Raw genomic sequence first — 23,178 nt, 5'->3', positions numbered from 1 at the left:
CCCATTTTCAAATTTCTCCAACTGAATGTCTTTCTCTTTGTTGCTCAAATTGGTCTGTAGTTAAGGACCATACAATTGTATGTGGTTTTTAGAAACATATATATATATTTTTAAGGTTTATTTATTTATTTTAGAGAGTTTGTGAGAGAGCCTGTGTGCCTAGGCGTCACCCGGGCCGCTGGGAGAGGCAAAGAAAGTCCTCACCAAATTCCACCCTCAGTGTCTCTGCGCCGAGCCCTTCCAGCCCTACCTTGGGCTCGATTCCCAGAACCCTGAGATCATGACCTGAGCCAAAACCAAGAGTTGGTCGCTTAATCAGCTGTGCTACCCAGGCGCCCTCCAGAAAATCATGATTGGTTTTTTTTTTTTTTAAGATTTCATTTATTTGAGAGGGAGAATGCATGCCTGTGAGTGAGTGAGCAGTGGAAGGGGCACGGGAAGAGGGAGGGAGAGAATTTCAGGGGGACTCTACTCCACCTGGAGAGTGGGGGGGGGGCCCATCCCACGATTCCCAAGTAATGACCTGAGCCCATATCAATCCTCAACTGTTTAACCGACTGAGCCACCCGGGTGCCCCCAAATATCGTGTATTTTTAAGAAGAGAAGTTTGTGCAATTCAAGCAAACTTCTGAATCTCTCCATGTTTTACTTTTGTTTCTTGACACGAGCAATCCCAAACACAGACTGACTAATTTCACTTGCTGCGAAGGTAAAGGAATAGGAGGCAGGTGGGGAGAGGAGGAATCTTAAGACTCAGCTGGTCCAGGTTACCACCGGGATCTTGTTCTGGTTTGGAGGCCGCATTCTACTTTTGTTTGTTTGTTTCCTTTTTGGCAGTATTTGAAAATCAAATCCAGGAACAATATACTTTTTTTTTTTAAGATTTTATTTATTAATTTGACAGGGAAAGTGCACAAACGATGGGAGCAGCAGGCAGAGGGCGAAGTAGGGCCCCCCCTGAGCAGGGAGCCCAGTGTGCAGCTCAGTCCCAGGAATCAGGACCCGAGCTGAAGGCAGACGCCTAACCGACTGAGCCACTCAGGCGCCCCGACAGTATACTTCTTATATCTCTGCCTTAGTATCCGGGATTTGAAATACTGATGTACTCTGCCCTCTAAGAGGCTATCCATTTAAAGTGTTTCATTTTCCTATATATTTCAAAGCTAAATTTACTCTGATTCTTTTAGAAATATATTCTTGGGGAGCCTGGGTGGCTCAGTCGGTTAAGCAGCTGCCTGGCTCAGGTCATGATCCCAGGGTTCTGGGATTAAGCTCCGCATTGGGCTCCCTGCTCGATGGAGAGCCTGCTTCTTCCTCTCTCTGCTTGCTCCTCTGCCTACTTGTGTTTTCTCTCTCTCTGCAACTAAATAAAAATAAGACCTTAATAAAATACATATATATATATATATTCATTCTTGTAACCTGCTGGTTTATCGAAATGCTACCTTCCCCAGTCTGTAAAGAGACGGGCCATTAGGGGCGCCTTGGTGGCTCAGTGGGTTAAGCCTCTGCCTTCACTCAGGTCATGATCTCAGGGTCCTGGGATCGAGCCCCACATCGGGCTCTCTGCTCAGCAGAGGACCTGCTTCCCCCTACTCTCTCTCTGCCTGCCTCTCTGCCTACTTGTGATCTCTCTCTCTGTCAAATAAATAAATAAAATCTTTTTTTTTTTTTTTAAAGATTTTATTTATTTATTTGACAGAGAGAGATCACAAGTAGGCAGAGAGGCAGGCAGAGAGAGAGGAGGAAGCAGGCTCCCTGCTGAGCAGAGAGCCCGATGCGGGACTCGATCCCAGGACCCTGAGATCATGACCTGAGCTGAAGGCAGCGGCTTAACCCACTGAGCCACCCAGGCGCCCCAATAAATAAAATCTTAAAAAAAAAAAAAGTCATTAGATAAGGAATTTTTTTGGTTGGAAACTGAAAGATTAACTACATTTTAAAATTTTTTGTGAAATATTTTTTAAAATATGTAAGGGATACCTCTATGTAAAATCATTAAAGTAGGTAAAATTTCATGAAAAAAATTATTTATTTATTTTATTTTTTTCCAAAAGACAAGTTCTTGGTTGTTCTTAATCTTATTTGTAAAGTATTCTGTGATCTTTGGTACTTAATAATTATAAAAGTTGTGTGTTTATATATACATTTATGGGTTTTACTTTAAAATCTTCTAAGAATATGTTTTAACTTCTGTTTTAGTGGAATATTGGTGAACAATACTAAGTTAGATGGACCTTTATTACAGATTCTATTTATGAACAATGTTATTTCAAAGTAAGTAATTTTCCGTTTTCTACGTAAAATGAATTAATATGTTTATGAAACAATGTCTTCTGTATGCTGTTTTCATTTGTACTTAATTCCATCTTTATTTTACTTAAAGCCTAGGGAATCATGATTAAGAGCAAGGATATTAGCATCTATAAATATGAATTTGAATCTGGGCCCTACTTTCTCTATATGTGAATTTGGGCCCCTGCTGTCTATATGTGAATCTGGTCAGGTCACAGTCCTGTCTGCTATCAGTTTCCTCACTGGAAAACAGGATACTAATAATAACTAGTTCTTGGGTAGCTAAATGAACACTTGTGATAGCCTCTAATAAGCACAACAACTGACCCCCACAGCAGTAAGAAATGTTAGTCTGTTCTACCCCGGAATCAGGTAGCTGAGTTTACCCTGTTGGCTGTCTTCAAGGCTTACCCACATGACTTTGTGTGTATGAGTGTGACAGTTAGACCTTTGCGGGCCTTCCAGCGTGTTTGGGTCTAGGGTGACTCAGTGCATTCCTGCAGTGCTTGCTAGAATGTCCTGAAATGGCTTGAGGCTTTGCCCTGTCCTTCCTTGGAGCACGGTCGGAGACATTTCAGACAGCTGGCTTCCATCTCTGGCTGGCTGAATCTGTTGTTATCTCATAGGTTCTAGGCAAGGTAAAGAAGGTAATGGGGAACCATGTAGAGAGTGTTAGCTGTCTGGGGGGCCCATTACCTACTTTCTCTGTCTGGGCCCAGGTGGAACCCGAGACTCGGAGGGGTAGGGATGCCCGATGGTGAATGTGGCAGTAGCAGGGTGCTGGGCACTAGCACTGTTGTCCCCATCGGATTTGAATCAGCATCTGCTCATGGCAAGCTAATTTCTGCACCGTTTATTTGCAGTTTTGCCTGCAGCAATCTTAGAATGTCAGCGCTAAGCAGACCTGAAAGATCAAATCTGGTGAAGATCAAGCTGGCTGCCCCACTCAGCCTAGCTTGGTCTCCGTCCGCACCTCCTGAGCCGTCTGCTAGGAATAAGCGATGAGCGAGGCTCTTGACAGCTAGAAAACTGGGGAGAGTAGACCTCCGCAGTTGTCCCGTTTGTTTTGTGTTTCTGTTGCATTTTGGTTTAATTTTGTTCCAGTTTAACATTCGTATAGGTGTGTCCTTACACGTACATAGGGAGTCTCTGGGAGGAAGGTAGGGAAGGATGCTTTGGTTGTCTCTGCGAGGCCGAGGTAGGTGGCTGGGACATAGCCAGGAAGGAAGCTTTTCCTTACGTAACCCCTTCCTTCTTTTGGATTTTGAACCATGTCTTACGTAGATTATGTATTCAGAATTTAAAAATGTAAAATTTATAAATAAAATCCATCTATTCACAGCACAAATGTTTGCCCCTGCTCCATGCCAAACACTGAGTTAGATTTTCATAATCATTCCGTTAACTCGGCAACAGTGTATATTTTTTCCTAAGAAATGGCTTCCTCTGTATTCTAGTTACTTAGTGTTTTGATAAACCTCTGAAAAGCAAGATAACAGAATTCCCTCCTGACACCTTCTAATAATGTGTAAGATTTCAGTCTGTTCGGTGTTTACTCTGGGTTCTGACTGTTGTGTCCTCTCATGCAGGCAATATCATCAAGAAATAGAGGAATTTGTATCAAATTTAGTAAAAAGATTTGAGGAACAGCAGAAAAATGATGTGGAAAAGACTTCCTTTAATATTTTGCCCCAGGTATTTAAAACTTAAGAGACTTTAAGATTAATAGATTGTTTTTCACCGCCAGTTTTTAGGCTCCAGGGAGACTTTTGTATCAAAATGAAACCACTGTGTCCTACACCTGAACCTAATACAACTTTTCTGGGTTGGCTACAACTTAAAATAACAAGATTGTTAAGATAATATGTTCTCCTCCCATCCTTCAGTTGGGCATCCTTCACTGATCTGACCAGCCTCAGGGCGTTCTTCTGCATTGTGACTCCTCTCAGGGGAGTTGTATTCAGACCTTGCTTCACTTAAAATTAGTCTTTTTTCCCCCATTTCCTCACTTGGACATGTGGTTTGGGGAAGAAAATTAATTTATGCCAGAAAAAAAAAATCTGTATTTCTGGAGTTTATGAAAGGTGAATTATTTTTCTCCAAAACCAACAGGTTCACATGCCATCCTTTTTCCCCGCTTCTACTTGTTGGGAGAAAAATCAATAGCATGCCCAAAGAAATCTGAGAAATTTTGCTGTGTGACTATTAGAGTATGAATTTGTATTTTAAAAAATCAGAATTATGATTTCGGGGCTTTTCATTTTTTAATTCCCGTTTAAGGTAAGTAGAGTCCTTCAAGTAAAGGTTGTTAGCTGTTTATCATCAGGTTGTGGAATGGTGTTCTGATTAGTTAAATTTTCATCATCTTTAATTTTCATGTGTTATAATTTTTAAAGATTCAAGAAACAAAATACATTTACCAATAAAAACTATACTGAATATTACCTAATTTTTGATTCCGGGAACACTTCAGAATTTTATAGCAGCCTAAGGTCTATGAGGGCTGTATTGTCCATATTAACCAATAGTGTAGAATCACATATTTTTAAAGTTTTCTGGTTACCTGACTTCAAGATAAAGTCTTCTTTGTCAGTTTAAGTATTGAGAATTTAAATATTTATTCATTCAATTTAATGCATGAATTAGTGAAAAGCATAGTGAAAGCATAACGTGAACTAATGCTTCAGAAGGTGCTGTCTTTGTATCTTTTATAAAATTTTTAAATTTACCAACTTGTGAAATTTATTTCGTAAGCATTTCTAGCTTCCAAATTTACTGATTATGACAGTAATGAATTAAGAACTGTATGTACCTTAGTGATATGTATTAGAAAATAAAGAGGTGTATTTAAATTTCTAATATTAAAAATTTGAAGTGTTAAAAATTAGTTATTTTGGTGACGTGTGTTTTTCTTTGTGTTAGCCATCTAGTGTTATGCTAGAAGAGGACCATAAAGTAGAAGAATCCTGTGCCATTAAAAACAACAAGGAAGCTTTTAGTGTAAGTATGGACATTTTAGTTTTGAATTCTGTAGATAACATGTTTCCTATCCTGTGTCATTTGGGTATCATTAAGGTGGTCTAGCCATGTGGCCTCAAATGATCCCCATCTTTTCATGAAATTTGTTATCAATAAGAGTGTAGATTTCAGCCTCTAAATAGTATAGTTTGCTTTTTAATAACTATCGCATACACCATAGACATACTTTGGAGGACTTTTGTCCTGACAACCTTCTTTTTATTGATGTTCATGAACGTGGATAACGATCTAGAACGTGTGGATGACGACCTAGAACGTGTGCATGTTGTACTTACAGATGGCTGAGGCTGAGAGGGGACAGATAAGTAACTAACATAACAGATGGCAGATAGGAGATTAAAAATGTTGACAAGCTCAGATGGTGGGTGAAAAATAGAAGCACAACAGGGATGAGCCTACATTTAGGCCTTTCCGTACCTACGAGGAATCTCACTGTGTCAGTGCAGTGGGGTGGTGTGATTTTTCAACTTAGAATTTTTTAAAGATGATGATGTAATCTTGGATTCTGTTGAAGGCAGACTAGTTTTCATGTTTAGGGAGTATCGTGCCCCACTGACAGACCACAGTCTTGGGTCTTGGGGCTGCTGGGGTGATGAGTCCCCAGCGTTGCTGAAGAGCTTGACGGGGTATCACATCTCTGCAAATGTCAAAAAGGCTGTTACTTCCAAAAAGTGTCGTTTTCAATCACTCGTAGTGCCAAGTGGCAGAACCAGGACCAGTGACTGGATAGACTACAGACAGGCGCATTGCAAGTCAACTTTTAGTGCACATTTACATCGGATGTGAAGATGAACTGGTAGTTCTCGTTCAAAAAAAAAGAAGAAGCAAATTCCATGTCACTGTAAAAAGTCAAAATCTGAGATCCTGTTGGTGCTTTAAACAAAGAATTTGAACTACATGACTTTTCATGTCCCATCTGACTCTAGGGTTCTGGGATTTAGAGTGGCACCTGCCTGGAAAGTGGGAATTTTATGTATTATTCAGTTAGTCCTTTAGTAAAGAGTAGTAAATATTTACCGAATGCTCCCTTATTGCCAGGGACCCCTTTGAATTCAGGGACACAGCAATGAGAAAAGGGCAAAGTCTCTGCTCTCGTTGAATTCCGTTCTGGTGGGGGAAAGCGGAGCTCTGCAGAAAATAAGTCAGCATAAGCCAGGGTTTGAACCTAGTCCTTCTGACCCTGGAACATAAGATCTAGATCTTTATATTGCCTTATAAGCCATCGGGGTATGGGCTCTGCCACTTGAGGCTTTTCCGTAGAAATGTGACATGATAGGACTTGAATTTTTAAAAGAACTGGCTTCTCTGTGGAAGATAATCTCTCGCTGGTTTACATGTAGAAGCTGGAAGCCAGCGAGAAAGTTACTGTATTGATCTCAGGTGAGGGAAGATGGCAGGTTAGTCCGGAGAGCCGGTGGTGGAGTGAGAAGTGGTTCAGCCGTGGACATACCTTGGAAATAGAACTGATCAGATGTGCTGATGAATTGGGTGTGTAGAACACGAAAGTGAGAGAGAGCCGTCAGAATGACTCAGGTTTTTGGCCTTAGCAGCTGGAAGAGGGTCCTCGCCTTTACTGTGATGGGAGAAACTGGTGGGAAGAGAGGGTTTGGGGGGGGATCGGAATCCAGTTCAGTTTTAAGTAGGTGAGTTTGAGATGCCTCCTACGTGTCCGGGAGAGCCGTCAGTTGGCACTTGAATATACAAGATTGGAGTTTAGGCAGCACTGGGTATTTGGGTGTTGTCAGCATTTACTCATCCTTCATACCATGGTCTGGATAAGTCACCTCGAGAGCACGGGTAGAGAGGACTGGGACCAAGACTCATGGAAGATGGAGAGATGAGGACTGGTCAGCGGGGTAGAGCACGGTGTCCTAGAAGCCAAAAGAAGTGTGTCTCTGAGGAAGGAGAAATCACCTGTCTGTTGTTGCTCAGAGACTGAGAGGAAGACGGAGCCGTCCAGTGAGTTTGGCTGTGTGCGGGGTCATCGGGGCGCGGAGTGCCATGACAGGAACAGAAGTCTTCCCAGAGACGTTCAAGAGAGAATGGCAGGGCCACCTATGGGGGGAAAAAAGTGGGGGACTGAAATGATTTAACACCTAAATACAACACATGAACCTTAAATCCTGGCTTGGGGGGAAAAAAGGCATTTGGGGGACAGTTGGGAAAACTGTAGAAATTGGATATAGATGATATTAAGGATTTATTAATTTTTTAGGTGTGACAGTGGTATTGTGGTGTGTAGGAAAATGCACTTATCCTCAGAAGACCTGTCCTAAAGTGTTCACGGGTGAGGGGTCCTGAAAATATTGTGTAGCTGGTTATGTGTGGAAGCTGGAAACCAGTTAGGAGTTACTATGTTAATGTCAGGTGGGGGAAAATAATAGCTCAGACTAAGCTGATGGTGGCAGCACTTTTTCCCCGCGGCTCAGTGAAAAGTATGTGTGTGCGCGTGCGCACGTGCGTGGAAGATCCCAGCAGTTGAATCTGGGTAGAGAGGATGTAGCTGGGTGTTCACTGTACCCTTTTTTTCAGTTTTTGTCTATGAAATTTCCCCCCGGAATCAGAGGGAAAAAGAAAAGGGGGAATGGGAGGTAGGATGAAAATAGTAAACACAGCGGACTTCTCTGAATTGTCTTGCCACCAAGGGAAGCAAAGAGATGGGGAATTGGAGGGAAACGTGAGAGTCAGGAGTTTTTATTTTTAATGTCTGAGCAGAATGCAGCTAATAGTAATGATCTCCTGAGAGGGGCGCTCTGATCCGGGAGACACAGGGGCGTTGGAAGAAGCAGCTCTTGCTTACACCTCAAAATCTGGCTCCTTTCTAACTAGGGAGTGGATTATGACTTCTCTAAGAATTTCCTCCAAAATTAAATGGTTAAAACAATTAATCATAGTCTTACATAATTTAATGTCTTTTTTTTTCTGCTTAAATAGCAATATTTTTTGACTTGTTTTCTGCAGGTTGTAGGAAGTGTCCTGTATTTTACTAATTTTTGCCTTGATAAATTGGGGCAACCGCTACTAAATGAAAACCCTCAGCTTACCGAAGGATGGGAAATACCCAAGTATCCTACATAGTGAATGAAGATCTTTTATGCATCTTGCCATTAAGTTCACCTTTAAAAAAATTTACCAAATTTTGCAGACTATGATAACTATTCCTTAATAAAATTCACTAAAGGTACCAGCAAGTCTTCAGCCACATTGTTTCTCTAGAAGGGCAAGAAATACAAGTAAAGGCAAAAAGGTTTGTGTGGGGAGTTGTTTTGTTTTCTTCTTCTTTTTAAGACTTTTTTAACCAAAACCATAAACTCTTTTAGCTTGAAAAATTAATATTCTTCATTGCTGGCTTACTATAAGTAAATTACAGATTAAGCTAGAATTTTCATATATAGACATTGAATATGTTTAAATCAGTCATCTGTTTATTGGAATTCATTGGTTCATGCCTAATATGCTTGGGTGGGTGGAAAGGTGGTGTTGTTGCTGTCGGTTTTATTGCTGTCTTAGTATGACCTGCCCCTTCCCAAGTTAACCTAAAGGAAATATAATCTGTTTGCCTCGGTTCTTCTCTTATTAACCACTCACAAAACCCAGAGGTGACAGATCAGTCGGGAACATAAGGGTCCTTGGTTTAAAGAGTTGGTTAAAAGTACTGTTTAAGTCGCTGAGTACAGAAGGTGAAAAGTGTACTCATGAGTGCAGATATTAGTAATCTGTGATCTACGTGCCTTGTCTCTCTGATACACTTTGCTGTCGTTAAAGAATTGTATTGATTTGCTTTTATGTCCTCATTGACATGATGCACGTCTTTGTTTTTTGACCAAATAGGCCAAAGCCTCACTGTTTCAATTGTGGTTCTGAAGAACATCAAATGAAAGAGTGCCCAATGGTAAATTTTTCTCATATAAAAAAAAAATCTTTGACCTAGAACTTTCTGATGTTTTCCACACATTTATGCCATTGTGTAAGATAGATAAACTTGTTGTATTCACTTTCTTTTGGTCCTTGAATTTGAAACCTTTTCAAATTTGTACTTAAACTTTAAGACCTTAGATTTTAAAAAGAATTATTACAGTGCTGTGTGTCTGAGATGAATGAAACAGGAGAGTTACTTTTTAGAGTTAATTCTAGAAACTTGATTTTATGTTAAGATAATATCGAGGTAATCAGAAATTAAAATGACTGCTTCTTCTCTTTGCCTGTTTTTCTAGAATATCTACTCTCTTTTCTCGTTCGTTATGTATTAAAACTGGGATAATCTGTTTGCGTGACCTAAAACAGAATGCTTGTATTTATTTAATTCCTGAAATAATTTCTAAACTGCTTCTTAACACTTTTTTCAAATGCACTGTGATCTAGCCGCGGAATGCCGCTCGAATAAGTGAAAAGAGAAAAGAATATATGGATGCCTGTGGTGAGGCAAACAGCCAGAATTTTCAGCAGCGGTACCATGCGGAAGAGGTGGAAGAAAGATTTGGAAGATTCAAGCCGGGAGTCATTAGGTACCTCTGTGATTTTTTTCCCATAGAGTGTCGTTTCTGTGTCACCCGTGTTTGGAGCGTTCTCTGTGTCTGAAGGGTAATCACAGGTATAGAGGCGTGCCCCAGCACCGAGAGAATATGCATTCGTTCCTTCAGGAACATTCATTGGCATCTCCCCTGTGCGTTTGTTAAGCACCGTTTCACCATGTGTAACATAAGACACAATGGTTTTAAAACATGGGGGACAGTTTGTGTTTTCATCCAAACACGAATACTGTCTTTCTTTCTCCTCTTTTGTTTATCTTTAGTGAGGAACTTCAGGATGCGCTCGGGGTGACGGACAAGAGCCTTCCGCCTTTTATATATCGGATGCGCCAGCTCGGTTACCCCCCCGGGTGGCTCAAAGAGGCCGAGCTGGAGAACTCAGGGCTTGCACTCTATGATGGAAAAGGTATAGTATGTTAAGTTAGCTAAGTCAAGTTCAAGGTCACTTCCCTCCCCTCCCCCTAGAGAATTACAGTAATACCTGATAGGTATTCAGTGTGTGTGGAGCTAACTGAAAACTATCATGATGGTCTTTCCTTCTTTTTACAAACAAGGAACTAAAACTTCATTGAGAATTATCAGATGGTTTATCTGGACCTGCTCAGTGACTACCGAGGCCAGAGCATCAGCTCTCCAGCTAATCCTCATAAGCTCTTGCCTTCCTTAGAAATGGTAATAGAAGGGCATCTGGGTGGCTCGTGGGTTAAGCATCTGTCTTAGGCTCAGGTTGTGATCTTGGGGTCCTGGGATCCAGCCCCTCAGCTGGGGGTCTGCTCCTCCCTCTCACTCTCCCTCTCTGCTCCGTCTCTCAAATAAATAAAATCGTCAAAAAAAGAGGAGAAATGTTAACAAATCTACAGTAGACCTGGACATACAGATTATATAAATCCTCCTGTGATCTAGAACCCCTCTCTTAGGTGTCTACTCTAGAAAAATATTCACACTTGCACAAGGAAAGTATGTATATTTTTGTAGCATTGACTGTGACTATGAAAAATTAAAAACATTAAGGCCCTAAAGAAAAATGGCTAAATCATTATGGTGGATCTGGGCTGTGGAATCCCTGTCGTCTTTAAGGAGTAGAATGAATCTGTGTGAGCTGACAGAGATTTCTCTGCAGTACTCCGTTTCTGCCTAGTTTACCAATGACGCCATTCATTGTACATAAAAGGTAGGGAAGTAGGAAGGAAAGGAAGAAAAAAGGATCCCACATGGATGAAACCATACTCAGTGATTTTCTGAGGACATTTATATACAATATTTTTAAAAGATGTTAACTGAGAACCATTTAGATTTTAGGATTCAGACTCAAGAGATGCCTTTCCTGACCATCTTTATCTATTTGTCTATCTAAGATTTATGTTTTTATTTGAGAGGGAGAGAGAGAGGTGCACATGAGCTGGGAACAGGCAGAAGGAGAGACTGTCCAAGCAAACTCCCACTGATCAGGCAGGGCTCGATCTCAGGAGCCAGGAGATTAGGACCTGAGCCAAATCCAGGAGTCAGATGCTTAACCATCTGAGCCACCCAGGCGCTCCTGACCACCTTATTTAAGTACATCTCTCCCTCTTTGGCTTAAAAAAACACGTAAAACGTCTTAACCGATGTGGGAAGCTCAACAGTGGTTCCCCCTGAGAAGGAAAGAGGATTAGACTAGAGACTTGATTCTCTCTGATGCTCTAAATCTTTTAAAAATGAAATGTTTCTTTGTATTATTTGGGTAATTTAAAAAATATATATTTTTAAAGATTTTTTTATTTATTCTTGCGAGAGAAAACATGAGCGGGGGTCGGGGGGCAGAGGGAGAAGCAGACTCCCCTCTGAGCAGGGAGCCCAGTTGTGGGATTTGACCTGAGCCAAAGGTAGATGCTTCACTGACCCAGCCACCCAAGCTCCTGGTAATTAAAAATATTTTTAAAAATTCACCAAGCCATCCCTTCTCAATTAGTGCTAAAGAGCTATTTAGGACAGTTCCCAAGTCATTTTGGCATTCAGGTGTCCCTCCTGCCACTTTCTGTGGGTGTTCTCATTTCTGTTGTCTTTCCTTTTCCTCTTTTTTTTTTTTTTTTAAGTTTGTTAGATTAGAGAGTCTTTGGACAAAAGGTTGTGGATGATTGACTCTCTTAATCCATAGATTGCCTTCCTCGCTTTTAACAAAACTGTGTTTTGTCCTTTTGAGCTTTTCAAGATTTTCCTGCCGCATCCCCACGGCATGTTGCATTAGCACGGTTCTCTGTCCTTCCCTTTGTTGTGACGGAACCAGTCACTGATGACCATTGCCTGTCTACACCTGTTAATGATAGGCTGCAAAATGGTTATAGTCTCATTCTTCATTACTTCTTAGCTTATTAGCTGGAATACTTGTCTAAAAAGAAACTTCTCGCAAACTGATTACTTTATATATGTAGACCTCTTTGGACTGGCAAAAACAAACACATGATTTATTCAGTAGTTTTCACAATAATAAAGTGGTTCCCAAATACCCTTCTGTCATCTGTAAAGCGGTTTCAATAGTATGTACCTCTTAAGGTTGTTATGACGGTGAGCGGAGCTAATACTTGTAAACCATTTAAAACAGTGTGTGAAATAGAGGATTAGGCAAGTCATCAGATTAGTGCAGACTAGGCTTGTAAGTAACCCACAGATGAACCCAGGTTTCCAAGATTTTTTTTAGAGTTTATTTTATTTATTTTTTTTTTTTTTAAGATTTTATTTATTTATTTGACAGAGAGAAATCACAAGTAGATGGAGAGGCAGGCAGAGAGAGAGAGAGAGGGAAGCAGGCTCCCTGCTGAGCAGAGAGCCCGATGCGGGACTCGATCCCAGGACCCTGAGATCATGACCTGAGCCGAAGGCAGCGGCTTAACCCACTGAGCCACCCAGGCGCCCTAGAGTTTATTTTTTTTAATTTATTTGACAGAGAGATCACAAGTAGGAGCGAGGCAGAGAGAGAGGAGGAAGCAGGCTCCCTGCTTAGCAGAGAGCCTGACGTGGGGCTCGATCCCAGGACCCTGAGATCATGACCTGAGCCCAAGGCAGAGGTTTAACCTTCTGAGCCACCCAGGCACCCCAGTTTCCAAGATTTTAAACACTTACTTTTATTAAACTATCCTGTCTACATTGTTTAAAAGTCCTAATCTGATGTTCCAGAAAAACTGTAATCAAAACTATTCTCCGAATGATTCTGTTGCCTTGAATGTAAGCCCTTGCCCAGCCCACTTTTGGTCTGGAAAGGGACTGGTGTTGGAATCCAGCAGTATGAACGCTCTGCTGGTCTACTGCAGATGGTGCTGATGGGGAAGCGGAAGCTGGGGAAGCCCCACAGAATAAAAGCGTCACCTACGATCTCTCGAAACTGGTAAACTATCCAGGTTTTAATATATCTACTCCCAGAGGAATTCCAGATGTAAGTATATATATATATATATATATATATATATTTTTTTTTTTTTTTTAGTTCTTCTGGGGTGGGACTTTATTGTAACAGTTGTTCAAAACATTAGTTTAAGTAGCAGTTACTGTTATGTAAAGAAATAAATACTTTACTAGTGTGTTTAATTTTGTTATTTCCCTTATGTTGACTAGAACCCTTTTTTATTTTTTTAAGATTTGATTTATTCATTTGAGAGAAAGACAAAGGGAGGGCATGAGGGGTGGGGAGGGCAGAGGGAGAGGGAGAAGCAGGCTCCCTTTAATCATGACCTGAGCCACAGGCAGACGTGTAACTGACTGAGCCACCCAGGCCCCCACGTTGATGAGACGCTCAAGTGAAATCTTGGGTTCATTTAAAAACCAAAAACCAAAAAACATTTTTTTCGGATTTTATGCCTTATGAAAAAGAGCTTAAAAAGAATCTTTAGATTCTGTAAATCTAAAAGTAAAAGATTATGTTTTTAAAACATGGGATGGTTCTGAGGCAGTATTGTAAGTTCTGTGTAATTACTTGGAAAGTAAAGCCTTCTTTCTATGCCATAATTCCTTTCCCCCTGTTCTTTCCTTTCTTCTCTTCAAAGTAAAATTTCTCACTTTATAGAGAATGGTTTTCTATACTGAATCTCTCCCAACTTTCATTTATGTTTCAAGACTTGACAGTGGCCTGTTGTGGTAGTGGTGGTGGTGGTGACATTTCAGTAAAAAATACCTTCTTAGGTGTTCTTAGAAACTGGGCAGCAGAGCAGAAGCCAAAGGTCTGCACTTAGAGTCTAGTGAATAGATGGGAAGACAAGTGTGTAATTAATTCAGGGCTAAACTGCGTGGCTCGAGCTATTCGATCCTCTGGAAACTGTCCCAGGACAAGCCTACATCAGAGGCCGCCAGGGGTGCCCGGCAGACATGCACATTGATGAGTCCCACTCTTAGATTTAACAGACTTGACCTGGAATCTGTAGGTTTGACAGGAGACTGAAGTGATTTTCCTTGAGAACCATTGTAGCATGTGCTCTTAAGATGAGAGGTGATTGTTGAACCGTAAAGGTGAGGGCTGGGTTTGGAAAGCCAAAGAACAGAAGAGGGAAGCTCAGCGTGAGCGAGTGTGTAGGAGCAAAGGTGCTGTGGTCAGTGCTGGGACCTGGGGGGAGGGAGGCCTGACGAGGCTGCGCCTTCACGCCACCACTGCTTAGAACTTCTGCTTGCAGTAGGTGGAGCCTTTTAGGGCCAAGTGATTTTGTCAAGTAGGCTTTTAGTATTCAGTTCAGATCATTTTGCAGGTGGAGTTGGTTGGCTTTTTTTCCCCCTTAAATGCACCATCACTTTCATTAATTCCCCCAAAAAGCAAATGTCACGTATGAAGCAGAAATGTAATTTGAGACCTCCACTTTACAAAATCTCAAAAGTATGATGTTTTCAAAATCCAGGCTTGCTTTTTCCTTCTGTCTTCATTAGGAGTGGAGAATGTTTGGGTCCATACCTATGCAGGCGTGTCAGCAGAAAGACGTGTTTGCCAATTACCTGACTTCTAACTTCCAAGCGGTAAATAGCTTTTTAGGGTGTGGTTGATAAGAATGTATCGCCTGTATTTCTAGGATTTTTTAACTCTAGCATCTCAGTGCTCTTTTGTTTTGTGTATAAAGCACTCGCTTTCTGCTTGAGTCACAAAGAAAAGGGTCGCTGCATTGACCCTGTACCTGCACTTGGCTGCAGATTGGCTGTCTGCAGGGTATTGGAGGGAAGGCATGGAATCTAGTTCTTCATCTACTCCATTAACTCGTGCTTGGCGTGACTCCTCTCTTAGCCAGGTGTGAGGTCTGGCAGCAAGAGGTCCTCCTGCCAGTCCAGCCCTAGCAGCCCCAAGAAGCAGAAGAAGGAAGGCGGCTCAGCAGCCTCGCCTGCAGACATGGAGCTCGACTCAGGTAGGTGTCGTCCTCTGGTCTTGGTTTCACTGAGAAGGTAGGGCCAGTGTGCGTGCTCCTGAGTCCCATTAGGAAGGAGGGCAGGGGCCTTAGGAGCACCGAAAAGAATGCTTTGATTTTGTCCTTGTAGATGAGAGCAGCGCCTCTAGTGCTGGTTCGAGGTCTTGGTGTGAGGGCCAAGGGGGCCAGCTTACGGAGTTTCTGACTCAGGCAGTCCGGCCCAGCCAGTCCTGGTGGTCTTGCATCTGGACTGCCCCTCCAGTAGGCACAGTGCTCTGGGACAGAGGGTGGAAAGCGGTCTGCTTTAGCAGCTCCATGCCGAGAGCAGGAAGGACAGAGCCAGACTGTCCCCGTCGCTCTTCCCATCATACCCCGACTCGGTGATTGCCCCTCCCTTCCGTGAAGAGAGGCCCTAAGAAACCTGTCCTCCCGGAAACCCACAGGGGAACAGTGGTCCTGCCCTCCGAGAGTTCTCTGGCTTTTTATTCTCTTAATCCTCTGGGCTTAACCAGGGAAGCTGTGGCCAACCAGCCCTGTGACCAGCCTCAGCAGGCCAGTAGTGGATCAGGGCAGGCGCGTACCCACCTTGCTGAGTCCCTCACCCCCCGATGCCGGTCACAGGTCCTTTGGGCTTCCCCTTGGGACTGCTGCTGTGTAGCCTAGGTGTTGCCCCCAGAAAGCTCTGGAATGAATCAGAACTTCTGTTAATTTGATAAATCACAGAGCTACTCTGAATGCAAGACTGAAAACTCACTCTTTGCACTACCTCCCATCCCAAATTACGTCCAGCTGTTTTTGGTCCTTTTTGCACATCAGACATTCTAGAGTGAGATTAAATGGCAACATGAAGATGAAGTGCTGAGAAGATGCTGGCGGTACAGAAGGCCCCAGTGAGATTGTGGATCCCCCTCTTAACTGTAAATTCCCAGGGAGAATTTAAAGGTCACAGATTAAATCCCCTTAAAGTCTCAACTCAAAGTTCCCCACTCCCCTTTCCCAAAATTTTTGCTCTGCTTAGTCTCAGCCTCCAAAGTTCTCGCTATCAGAACAACGGTCACAGCCCCGGTGTTTAGTAACTGCCACCTGATTTCAGTACCCAGTGTCACTTCTCACCAGGTCAGCGAGTTCACAACAGAATCATGACGGCCTTTGCCACATTTATGAACTTTTATGAAAACAAGCAATTCTCCGTAACTCGAAAGCAGTTGTCCGAGACAGGATTAGGTTCCTGGAGGCCAACAGTTCTCAGTGTTATCAGAGGCCATGGCCAGGATTTCTGAGCGAGGGCAGTTCGTGGTTTTTGTCTCTTAAGGACTTCTGTCGGTGCCGGTGCCAGTTGTCGGACTCCACTGCCCATGCACTTAAATTCCAAATTACATTGGAAGGAATCTCCCATGGGAGGTGAATTTTGAATATCTGTGGGGAGAAGCCACCTGTGCTTGGTGTTTTGAACCTTTTTTTTTTATTAGAGGAGGAGGGGCAGGGAGGGAGGAGAGAGAATCCCAGTGCAGGGCTGGATCCCAGGACCCTGAGATCATGACCTGAGTTGAAACCAAGAGTCATGGACTTAACTGAGTCACCCTGGTGCCTCAGTTTTTAACCTTTTGAGACATAGTTTCTGCATCTCATAGTTTGAGAAGCAGTGAAGCACCCTGTCACCAGGTCCGCACTTGTCGTGCAGGTGTCTTCAACCCTGTCCCGGGAGCATCGTTTATTTCCTATTAGGGAATTGTTGAGGCCTGAGAAACCTGCCTCCCAAGGGAAGTTTCTCCCTCTTCTCCCCAACTTCTTTCCTTTCGCCTCCCTCCCTCTCTTCCATGTATGATTAACCAGTCCAGAGCCAGCCTGAGCCCCTGTGATGAGGTAAGATGCTTCATCTCAGGTCCCTAAGTCTTGAGAATCCAAGTTCAGTGCCTGCACCTTCCCTCCGTGGCTCTCAGTCTGGAGTGGAATTGGGAGCAGAAGACCACGCACTTGCATATAACCCTGGGATGAACAGTTTGGTTAGAACCTCACTGGGTGTCTGCAAGGCAAGTAGGACTGTTCAGAACAAAACCCCTGGGGCCTGAAAGGCCCGATATGAGCGTTGCCACACTGTGCTGTCGCGTCTGGCATGGGCACATTTCCCGAGGAGTGGCTGTGCCCCGCGGTGAGCCGCAGGGTGTCCTGCCAGCCTCACCTTCGCCAGCAGGGCCTTAGCTCACCCCGTGACCTTGAACTGAATCCTTTCATCAGTGGTGCCTAGTGCGGGGCCTCTGCTGACGCTTCTGCCTGCTGGCACACGTTTGCTAGGGGTAGTTAGTTCAAGGTCTCGGGCTGCTTGTGGAAGGCCCACTGGTCCCAGCCATGGGCAGTGGCAGCTGGTTTTTGTTTATAAGCCTCTGCCTCTTTAGAGGAACCACACTTGTAAATGAAGCCGCTGTAAGATGCTCTCACCTCCTGAGGACAGAGGACCGCATGGCAAGAGCTTCCTTGCCCAAACCACGGGCTTCCACGGTGAGCCAGTATGAACGTCTACAAAATACCAGGAACACTGACCACACACTAAAGCTCAGGGCCAAAAGCCACATGTCTTTTTTTTTTTTTTTTTTAAGATTTTATTTATTTATTTGACAGACAGAGATCACAAGTGGGCAGAGAGGCAGGCAGAGAGAGAGGAGGAAGCAGGCTCCCTGCCGAGCAGAGAGCCCGACACGGGGCTCGATCCCAGGACCCTGAGATCATGACCTGAGCGGAAGGCAGAGGCTTTAACCCACTAAGCCATCCAAGCGCCCCTAAAGCCACATGTCTTGACCACCATGTGTCTCCAGGCATGTCTCCATCCCCAGTCAGTCTGTCCTTCTGTGAAAAATTGTGTTTCCTCTCAACCCACCAGATGTCAGGGGCTTTGTGAGTTGCTGATAGCAACCTGCTTTCCCACCTAGGTTCTGAACAACTTAAGTGATTAGTCAACCAGTAGTAATATATCAGATTATTAGGGCCAGATTTTAGAGCTGCTTACACAAGAGCCACAACGGCTTGCTCGCTTAGACTGGCTTAGTAACACCCAGGAATGTGGTCTTAAAGCAAGGGGGGCCTTCCCACCCCCAGGACTGGTGCAGCCCCAGCCCAGCTTCCTGCCCTGCAGGGGTAGAACTCTGGGCTCAGCTCACTCCCAAGAAGAAACTTTGAATTGGAGTGATTCTTTTCCTGTGGAAAACTTTCATTAGCAGATGTAGTCAGTGAAGTGGATCCCGTCTCACAAACCCATGGGTCGTGAACTAGAGCTGCTGTAGGTCCTCACCCGGTGTGTGCTGGCGTTCTCCCATCAAGAAGACCTAGCACCTCCTGGGATCGAGCCCCGCATCGGGCTCTCTGCTCGGCGGGCAGTCTGCTTCCCCCTCTCTCTCTGCCTGCCTGTGATCTTTCTCTCTGTCAAATAAATAAATACAATCTTTAAGGGAAAAAAAAAGAATACATAGCACCATATTCTGTGCAGATGAACCTCAAATGAAGCTTGGGTTACACTTAGGAATTGTATGTTCTTAAAGGCCTAACAGCCTTTAAGCCAGGGGTGGCTAACTCCCTGACGGGTGTTCTGTCCTCCCTGCCGCCTGCTCCTCCCCCCTCCTCCGTGGAATTTATTGTAGTGAAAAGCACCCGTGGCGTCCTTGGGGTTCCCAGGCTGCGCGATGCCGTTCATCTGCACTTGGGTCCGCCCTTCATCTTGGCGCCGTTTCTATCCGGGTGTCCGGATCCCAGCACCACCTCAGTAATGGCGTCTGTGTTCAGGCTTCTCTCTCCTGACGGCTCTCCCGGCCCTTGTCACTGGTGTTGCATCCTTCCTGTCAGCGCTTAGCCTTTCTTTACTCTTCTGAGTTGATTTTTTTTTTTTTAAGATTTTTTTTATTTATTTACTCGACAGAGATCCCAAGCCCGCAGAGAGGCAGGCAGAGAGAGAGGGAAGCAGACTCCCCACTGAGCAGAGAGCCCGATGCGGGGCTCGATCTCAGGACCCTGCCCATATGAGAAAGTTGACTGGTTTTGTGTAGCTGTCAGGATTGTGTTACTTGGTTGGATTTCCCAAATTTTTAAAACCCCTGGGCTGTTCTGGACCCTCTGTTAGACCCCGAGGATAGGAGGATTCATGAGACCCAGCTGCTGTCCTTAGTTTCCAGTCTGTGTCACCTCGGGAGTGCAGAGGTAGCCAAGTCATTTTAATATAAATGGTGGTGGCCAGTGGTGAGACGACCAGAGCCACAGAGCTGATTACAGGCCGTACCCGTGTCAGAAGCCGCACCGCTGTGCTGCATGAGGTCATAGACCACGATCAAGACCGACTTTGAACAGCATCTTATTTTTGTTGTTTTTTTTAAGATTTTATTTATTTACCTGACAGAGTAGGCAGAGAGGCAGGCAGAGAGAGAGGGAGGAAGCGGGCTCCCTGCTGAGCAGAGAGCCTAATGTGGGGCTCGATCCCAGGACTCTGAGATCGTGACCTGAGCCAAAGGCAGAGGCTTTAACCCACTGAGCCACCCAGGCGCCCCTGAACTGCATCTTGAGGGATAAATTACTATGGAGATGAATAGGGTTAGGGCGTTTGAGTCCCTGGGAAATGTCAATGCGGAAGCATGAGATGTCCCAGCACAGTGGTCCAACGGAAGAGTGACACCTGGGGCTTAAACTCGCCAGTGAGAAATGACTTGGTGGAAGTAGCCAGATTCTTGGCCCTAGAGGGCCTTGCAAGGCGCAGAGATCATCAGCCTTTGTCCTATAAGTGATGGGAGCCCTGAAGGGTTTCTAATGAGGTGGGAAGGTTAATGGGACCAGATTTGGGGTTTACAAAGGTAAATAGTTCGGAGAATGGATATAAGGAAGCTGAGTCCAGAGGCACAGATGATTCCAGTATTCCTGATACAATACCAGGGCTGGGGCAGTCTGCAGGAGAGAGAGGGCCCCGGAGAGCCAGGGATCAGGGCTGGGGGACAGAGGGAGAGGAAGGACTCGTGATGAACAGGTTCAGTTCGGGAGACTTCAGCCAGACCCCACAGGTGGGACGTTAGTGGGAACAGCTTGTCGGAGCGGAGTTCAGGTTTGAGGAAATGATCCTTTGTGTGGGACAGGCCAGATCTGTTGTGTCTGGGACATACAGGTGGTGAGGAGCAGTGACCCGTGAGTCACACGAACCCACTGTCAGGCGGACCGTCTAGACCAGAAGTGCAGAACCGGGCAGTAGGCCAGGGCGTATCCCACTCTGGCTCCTCGGCTTGGTCTCCTCCCGCAGCCGCCTGCCCAGCTGGCATCTCCTGCCACTGTCCCCTCCACTCTTCCAGGGACCCCGGTCTGCTGTGCCGCGGGCTACCTGGAAAGGACTTCACCTCCGTGCGGTCGCTGCTCACTCCACAGCGATGAGCACAGCACAGAGATGGATTTTCGGGGGGGGTTCCTTAAAGTTCCCTGAGCCGGAGGAAGCTGTGGCTCTCCCTGCAGGCCTTCTTGGCTGGGGAGGGTTGGGGTTCCCGAGCCTCCAGAATGTTCTCCTCCCCAGCCAGCTTATTTGGCCTTTGAATCTCTGGATACACCCAAGTTCAATGAGAAACGGTGGTGAAACCAAAGGCTGCGACCACTTCAGGTGTCCTCGCTGTTCTCTTTCAGACGCGGAGGTCCCGCACGGCTCTCCAAGCAGCGAAGCTTTTCAGTTTCAGCCCCCGCTGCCCCCCGGCACCCCTCCGCCGCTGCCACGGGGCACTCCTCCGCCCGTCTTCACCCCTCCGCTCCCCAAGGGCACCCCACCACTCACTCCCAGCGACTCCCCCCAGACCAGAACGGCGTCCGCGGCCATGGACGAGGACTCGCTGACTCTGGAGGAACTGGAGGAACAGCAGAGGCGGATATGGGCGGCCCTGGAGCAGGCCGAGAGCGTACACAGTGATTCCGATATTCCCGGGGACACGCCTCTGACCGGGAACTCGGTCGCCTCGTCGCCTTGTCCCAACGAGCTGGACGTCCCTGCTCCAGACGGGAGAACCTCCGAAAAGCCGGTGCCTAATGAGCCCGAAGTACCAGACACTTGTACAGAGAAGCCCAAAGCCGAACATGCTCCGAGCTCAGATTCTGAGCGTCCGTTGCTTTGTCAGAAGGAGGAGGAGGCGTCTGCCCCGTCGGACTGTAAGGATGTTCCTCTGGGTAACGGCGGGGTCGTGTCGAACTGCGACCTTAGTAACGGAGGTGGCCAGAAGCCCCTTCAAGGGGACACCAGCCCTTTGGCCACTAAGACTCATAGTCCTGTACCCGACATGAGCAAGTTTGCAACCGGAATAACGCCGTTTGAATTTGAGAACATGGCAGAATCTACTGGAATGTACCTCAGGATAAGAAATTTGCTAAAGAACTCACCCCGAAACCAGCAGAAAAACAAAAAGGCCTCTGACTAACTGCCTGACTTTGCCCGAAGAGCTATTTAATTATCTATAACTTTGTGTTCTGTAAATTAGTACCAAGTGGAGATAAGTTGTTTTCTGATTTGTCCCTCCCATGTTTAAAAGTCTGTCCAAAGCTTAATGGTGGCCTGGAGTCAGGCCTGTTTTAAAGAACAGGAAGGCTGGGCTTGCTGGTTTACTATATTTTATTCTTACTGATAAGACCTTGGGTTGGGGGATAAAAGTATGAGCTGGTTTAGAGATAGTTTGCTAAGGTTTCTACTACTTTTGGATTGTGTCTGTCAAAAGTGATGGTTTTTATCTGTCTTTTGTACATTGTTTTCCCTTTCTACATTTTGCTAATTACCCTGTATATAAGTTTAATATATCATTTTTTTAAGAGAAAGAAATTCTAACCATTTTAAATTCATGTTGCAACTCTGACAACCAAATGAGAAAAATCAGGGATGAGCAGCTTTACCCCATTTGGGGTATTTTTGTAAGTGATTTACACACATCAATTTTAATAACACTTTTACTTTTTTGTACCTTCATTCCTCATAAGTTTGCTATACAGGTATGTTCATCTTTGTGTACAAAGGTTTAATAAATTAGCTTTCATATACATAATCTAAGACTTTGAATACAAAAAAGTGATTCACAGTTCAATTAGTGTATACAACCTTGTAAGTTTGGACATAAATTATGTAATTGCAAAAATTAGTGGTAGCAAAGAGTATCTAGGAAAATGCAAGTTTGAGTATTTTTAGTGTTCTCTCAGCCTTAACTATAGAGACAGCAGAATCTTTTAAAGTAATTTTGAAAAAAAGGGCAGCTAGCCTTTGTACAAAAATAACTTTCTAGATTTGAACCCTAAGATAATTAGTACTTAGAAATAAAAGGTAGATGTAAATTGCTTTTAATTGTCAGATATGTAAGATAGTGCTGGACTATGTTTTTTGTCTTTAAATGGAATGCTATTACATTGTTACAGTTCGCATCCCTGAAAATAAACCACTTGAACTTAGTCTCAGGTAGTGTGATCCTGCTCTCAGGCCAGCAGAGGGAGCAAACTATAACCATTCCAGACCATTCCAGATTTCGTTTTCATTTTGAGGACTCGAATAACCACCTCTACTCTTCTATAAACAGGAAAGGGAAGAAAATCCTAGGAAAGGGGCAGCTTATTTTCAAGGCCCTCGCAGAACCTGCTAGAGATTGAATTAAAGGTTAGATACTTGTTTTCCTCTGAGTGGAAGTATATAATAAAAACAATCCAAGTTTACGTAGTGTTTTTATATACACTGTCTTAATATTTTTGTCAGTGCATATAATAGCACCACATGACGTCTGTAACCTGAGGAAACGGGTGGCACTGGGGTTCCAGGGACTTGTCAGCATGCAGGAAGTGGTTGTGAACAGGCCAGTCTTCCACTGAGGTCTTGACTGCTCCCTAAGTCATAATAGGTAGTAAAGGGCCCCTGTGAGGACTGCCTTGGAGCTCCGGGGAGAGACACCTAGCAGTTCCTTCCTTGGCACGAACCCCAGGTCTCATGTTAAGGTGTGTTT

General features: G+C 44.5%; 1 protein-coding gene and 1 non-coding gene across 4 annotated transcripts in view; both read left to right on the top strand.

Annotated features, from left to right (window-relative positions):
• The window catches only part of ZCCHC8 (zinc finger CCHC-type containing 8), a 28,019-nt gene extending 5,518 nt beyond the window's left edge, over window positions 1-22,501 (top strand). Inside the window, exons 3-14 of one of the 3 annotated variants that reach the window (XM_032310141.1) lie at window positions 2,203-2,277; window positions 3,885-3,990; window positions 5,218-5,295; window positions 8,296-8,399; window positions 8,516-8,581; window positions 9,166-9,226; window positions 9,697-9,839; window positions 10,127-10,269; window positions 13,148-13,269; window positions 14,745-14,831; window positions 15,094-15,211; window positions 20,846-22,501. In XM_032310141.1, the coding sequence (XP_032166032.1) occupies window positions 2,203-2,277; window positions 3,885-3,990; window positions 5,218-5,295; window positions 8,296-8,399; window positions 8,516-8,581; window positions 9,166-9,226; window positions 9,697-9,839; window positions 10,127-10,269; window positions 13,148-13,269; window positions 14,745-14,831; window positions 15,094-15,211; window positions 20,846-21,624 (1,882 nt within the window). In that variant the 3' untranslated portion in view covers window positions 21,625-22,501. Of the gene's footprint in view, window positions 1-2,202; window positions 2,278-3,884; window positions 3,991-5,217; window positions 5,296-8,295; window positions 8,400-8,515; window positions 8,582-9,165; window positions 9,227-9,696; window positions 9,840-10,126; window positions 10,270-13,147; window positions 13,270-14,744; window positions 14,832-15,093; window positions 15,212-20,845 lie in introns of those variants that run through there. The other 2 variants (XM_032310142.1, XM_032310144.1) reach the window with 2 other exon arrangements.
• Window positions 2,746-2,879, top strand: LOC116572566. The gene has a single exon (XR_004278415.1). It is a non-coding gene; the product is annotated as a small nucleolar RNA SNORA9 (small nucleolar RNA).
• Window positions 22,502-23,178: the final 677 nt, after the last annotated feature.

The sequence above is a fragment of the Mustela erminea genome, chromosome 13 (genome assembly GCF_009829155.1).
Source record: "Mustela erminea isolate mMusErm1 chromosome 13, mMusErm1.Pri, whole genome shotgun sequence".
Taxonomy (NCBI): Eukaryota; Metazoa; Chordata; class Mammalia; order Carnivora; family Mustelidae; genus Mustela; species Mustela erminea.
Note: the sequence above shows the minus strand (reverse complement) of the source record. Positions and strands in the feature narration are given on the sequence as shown.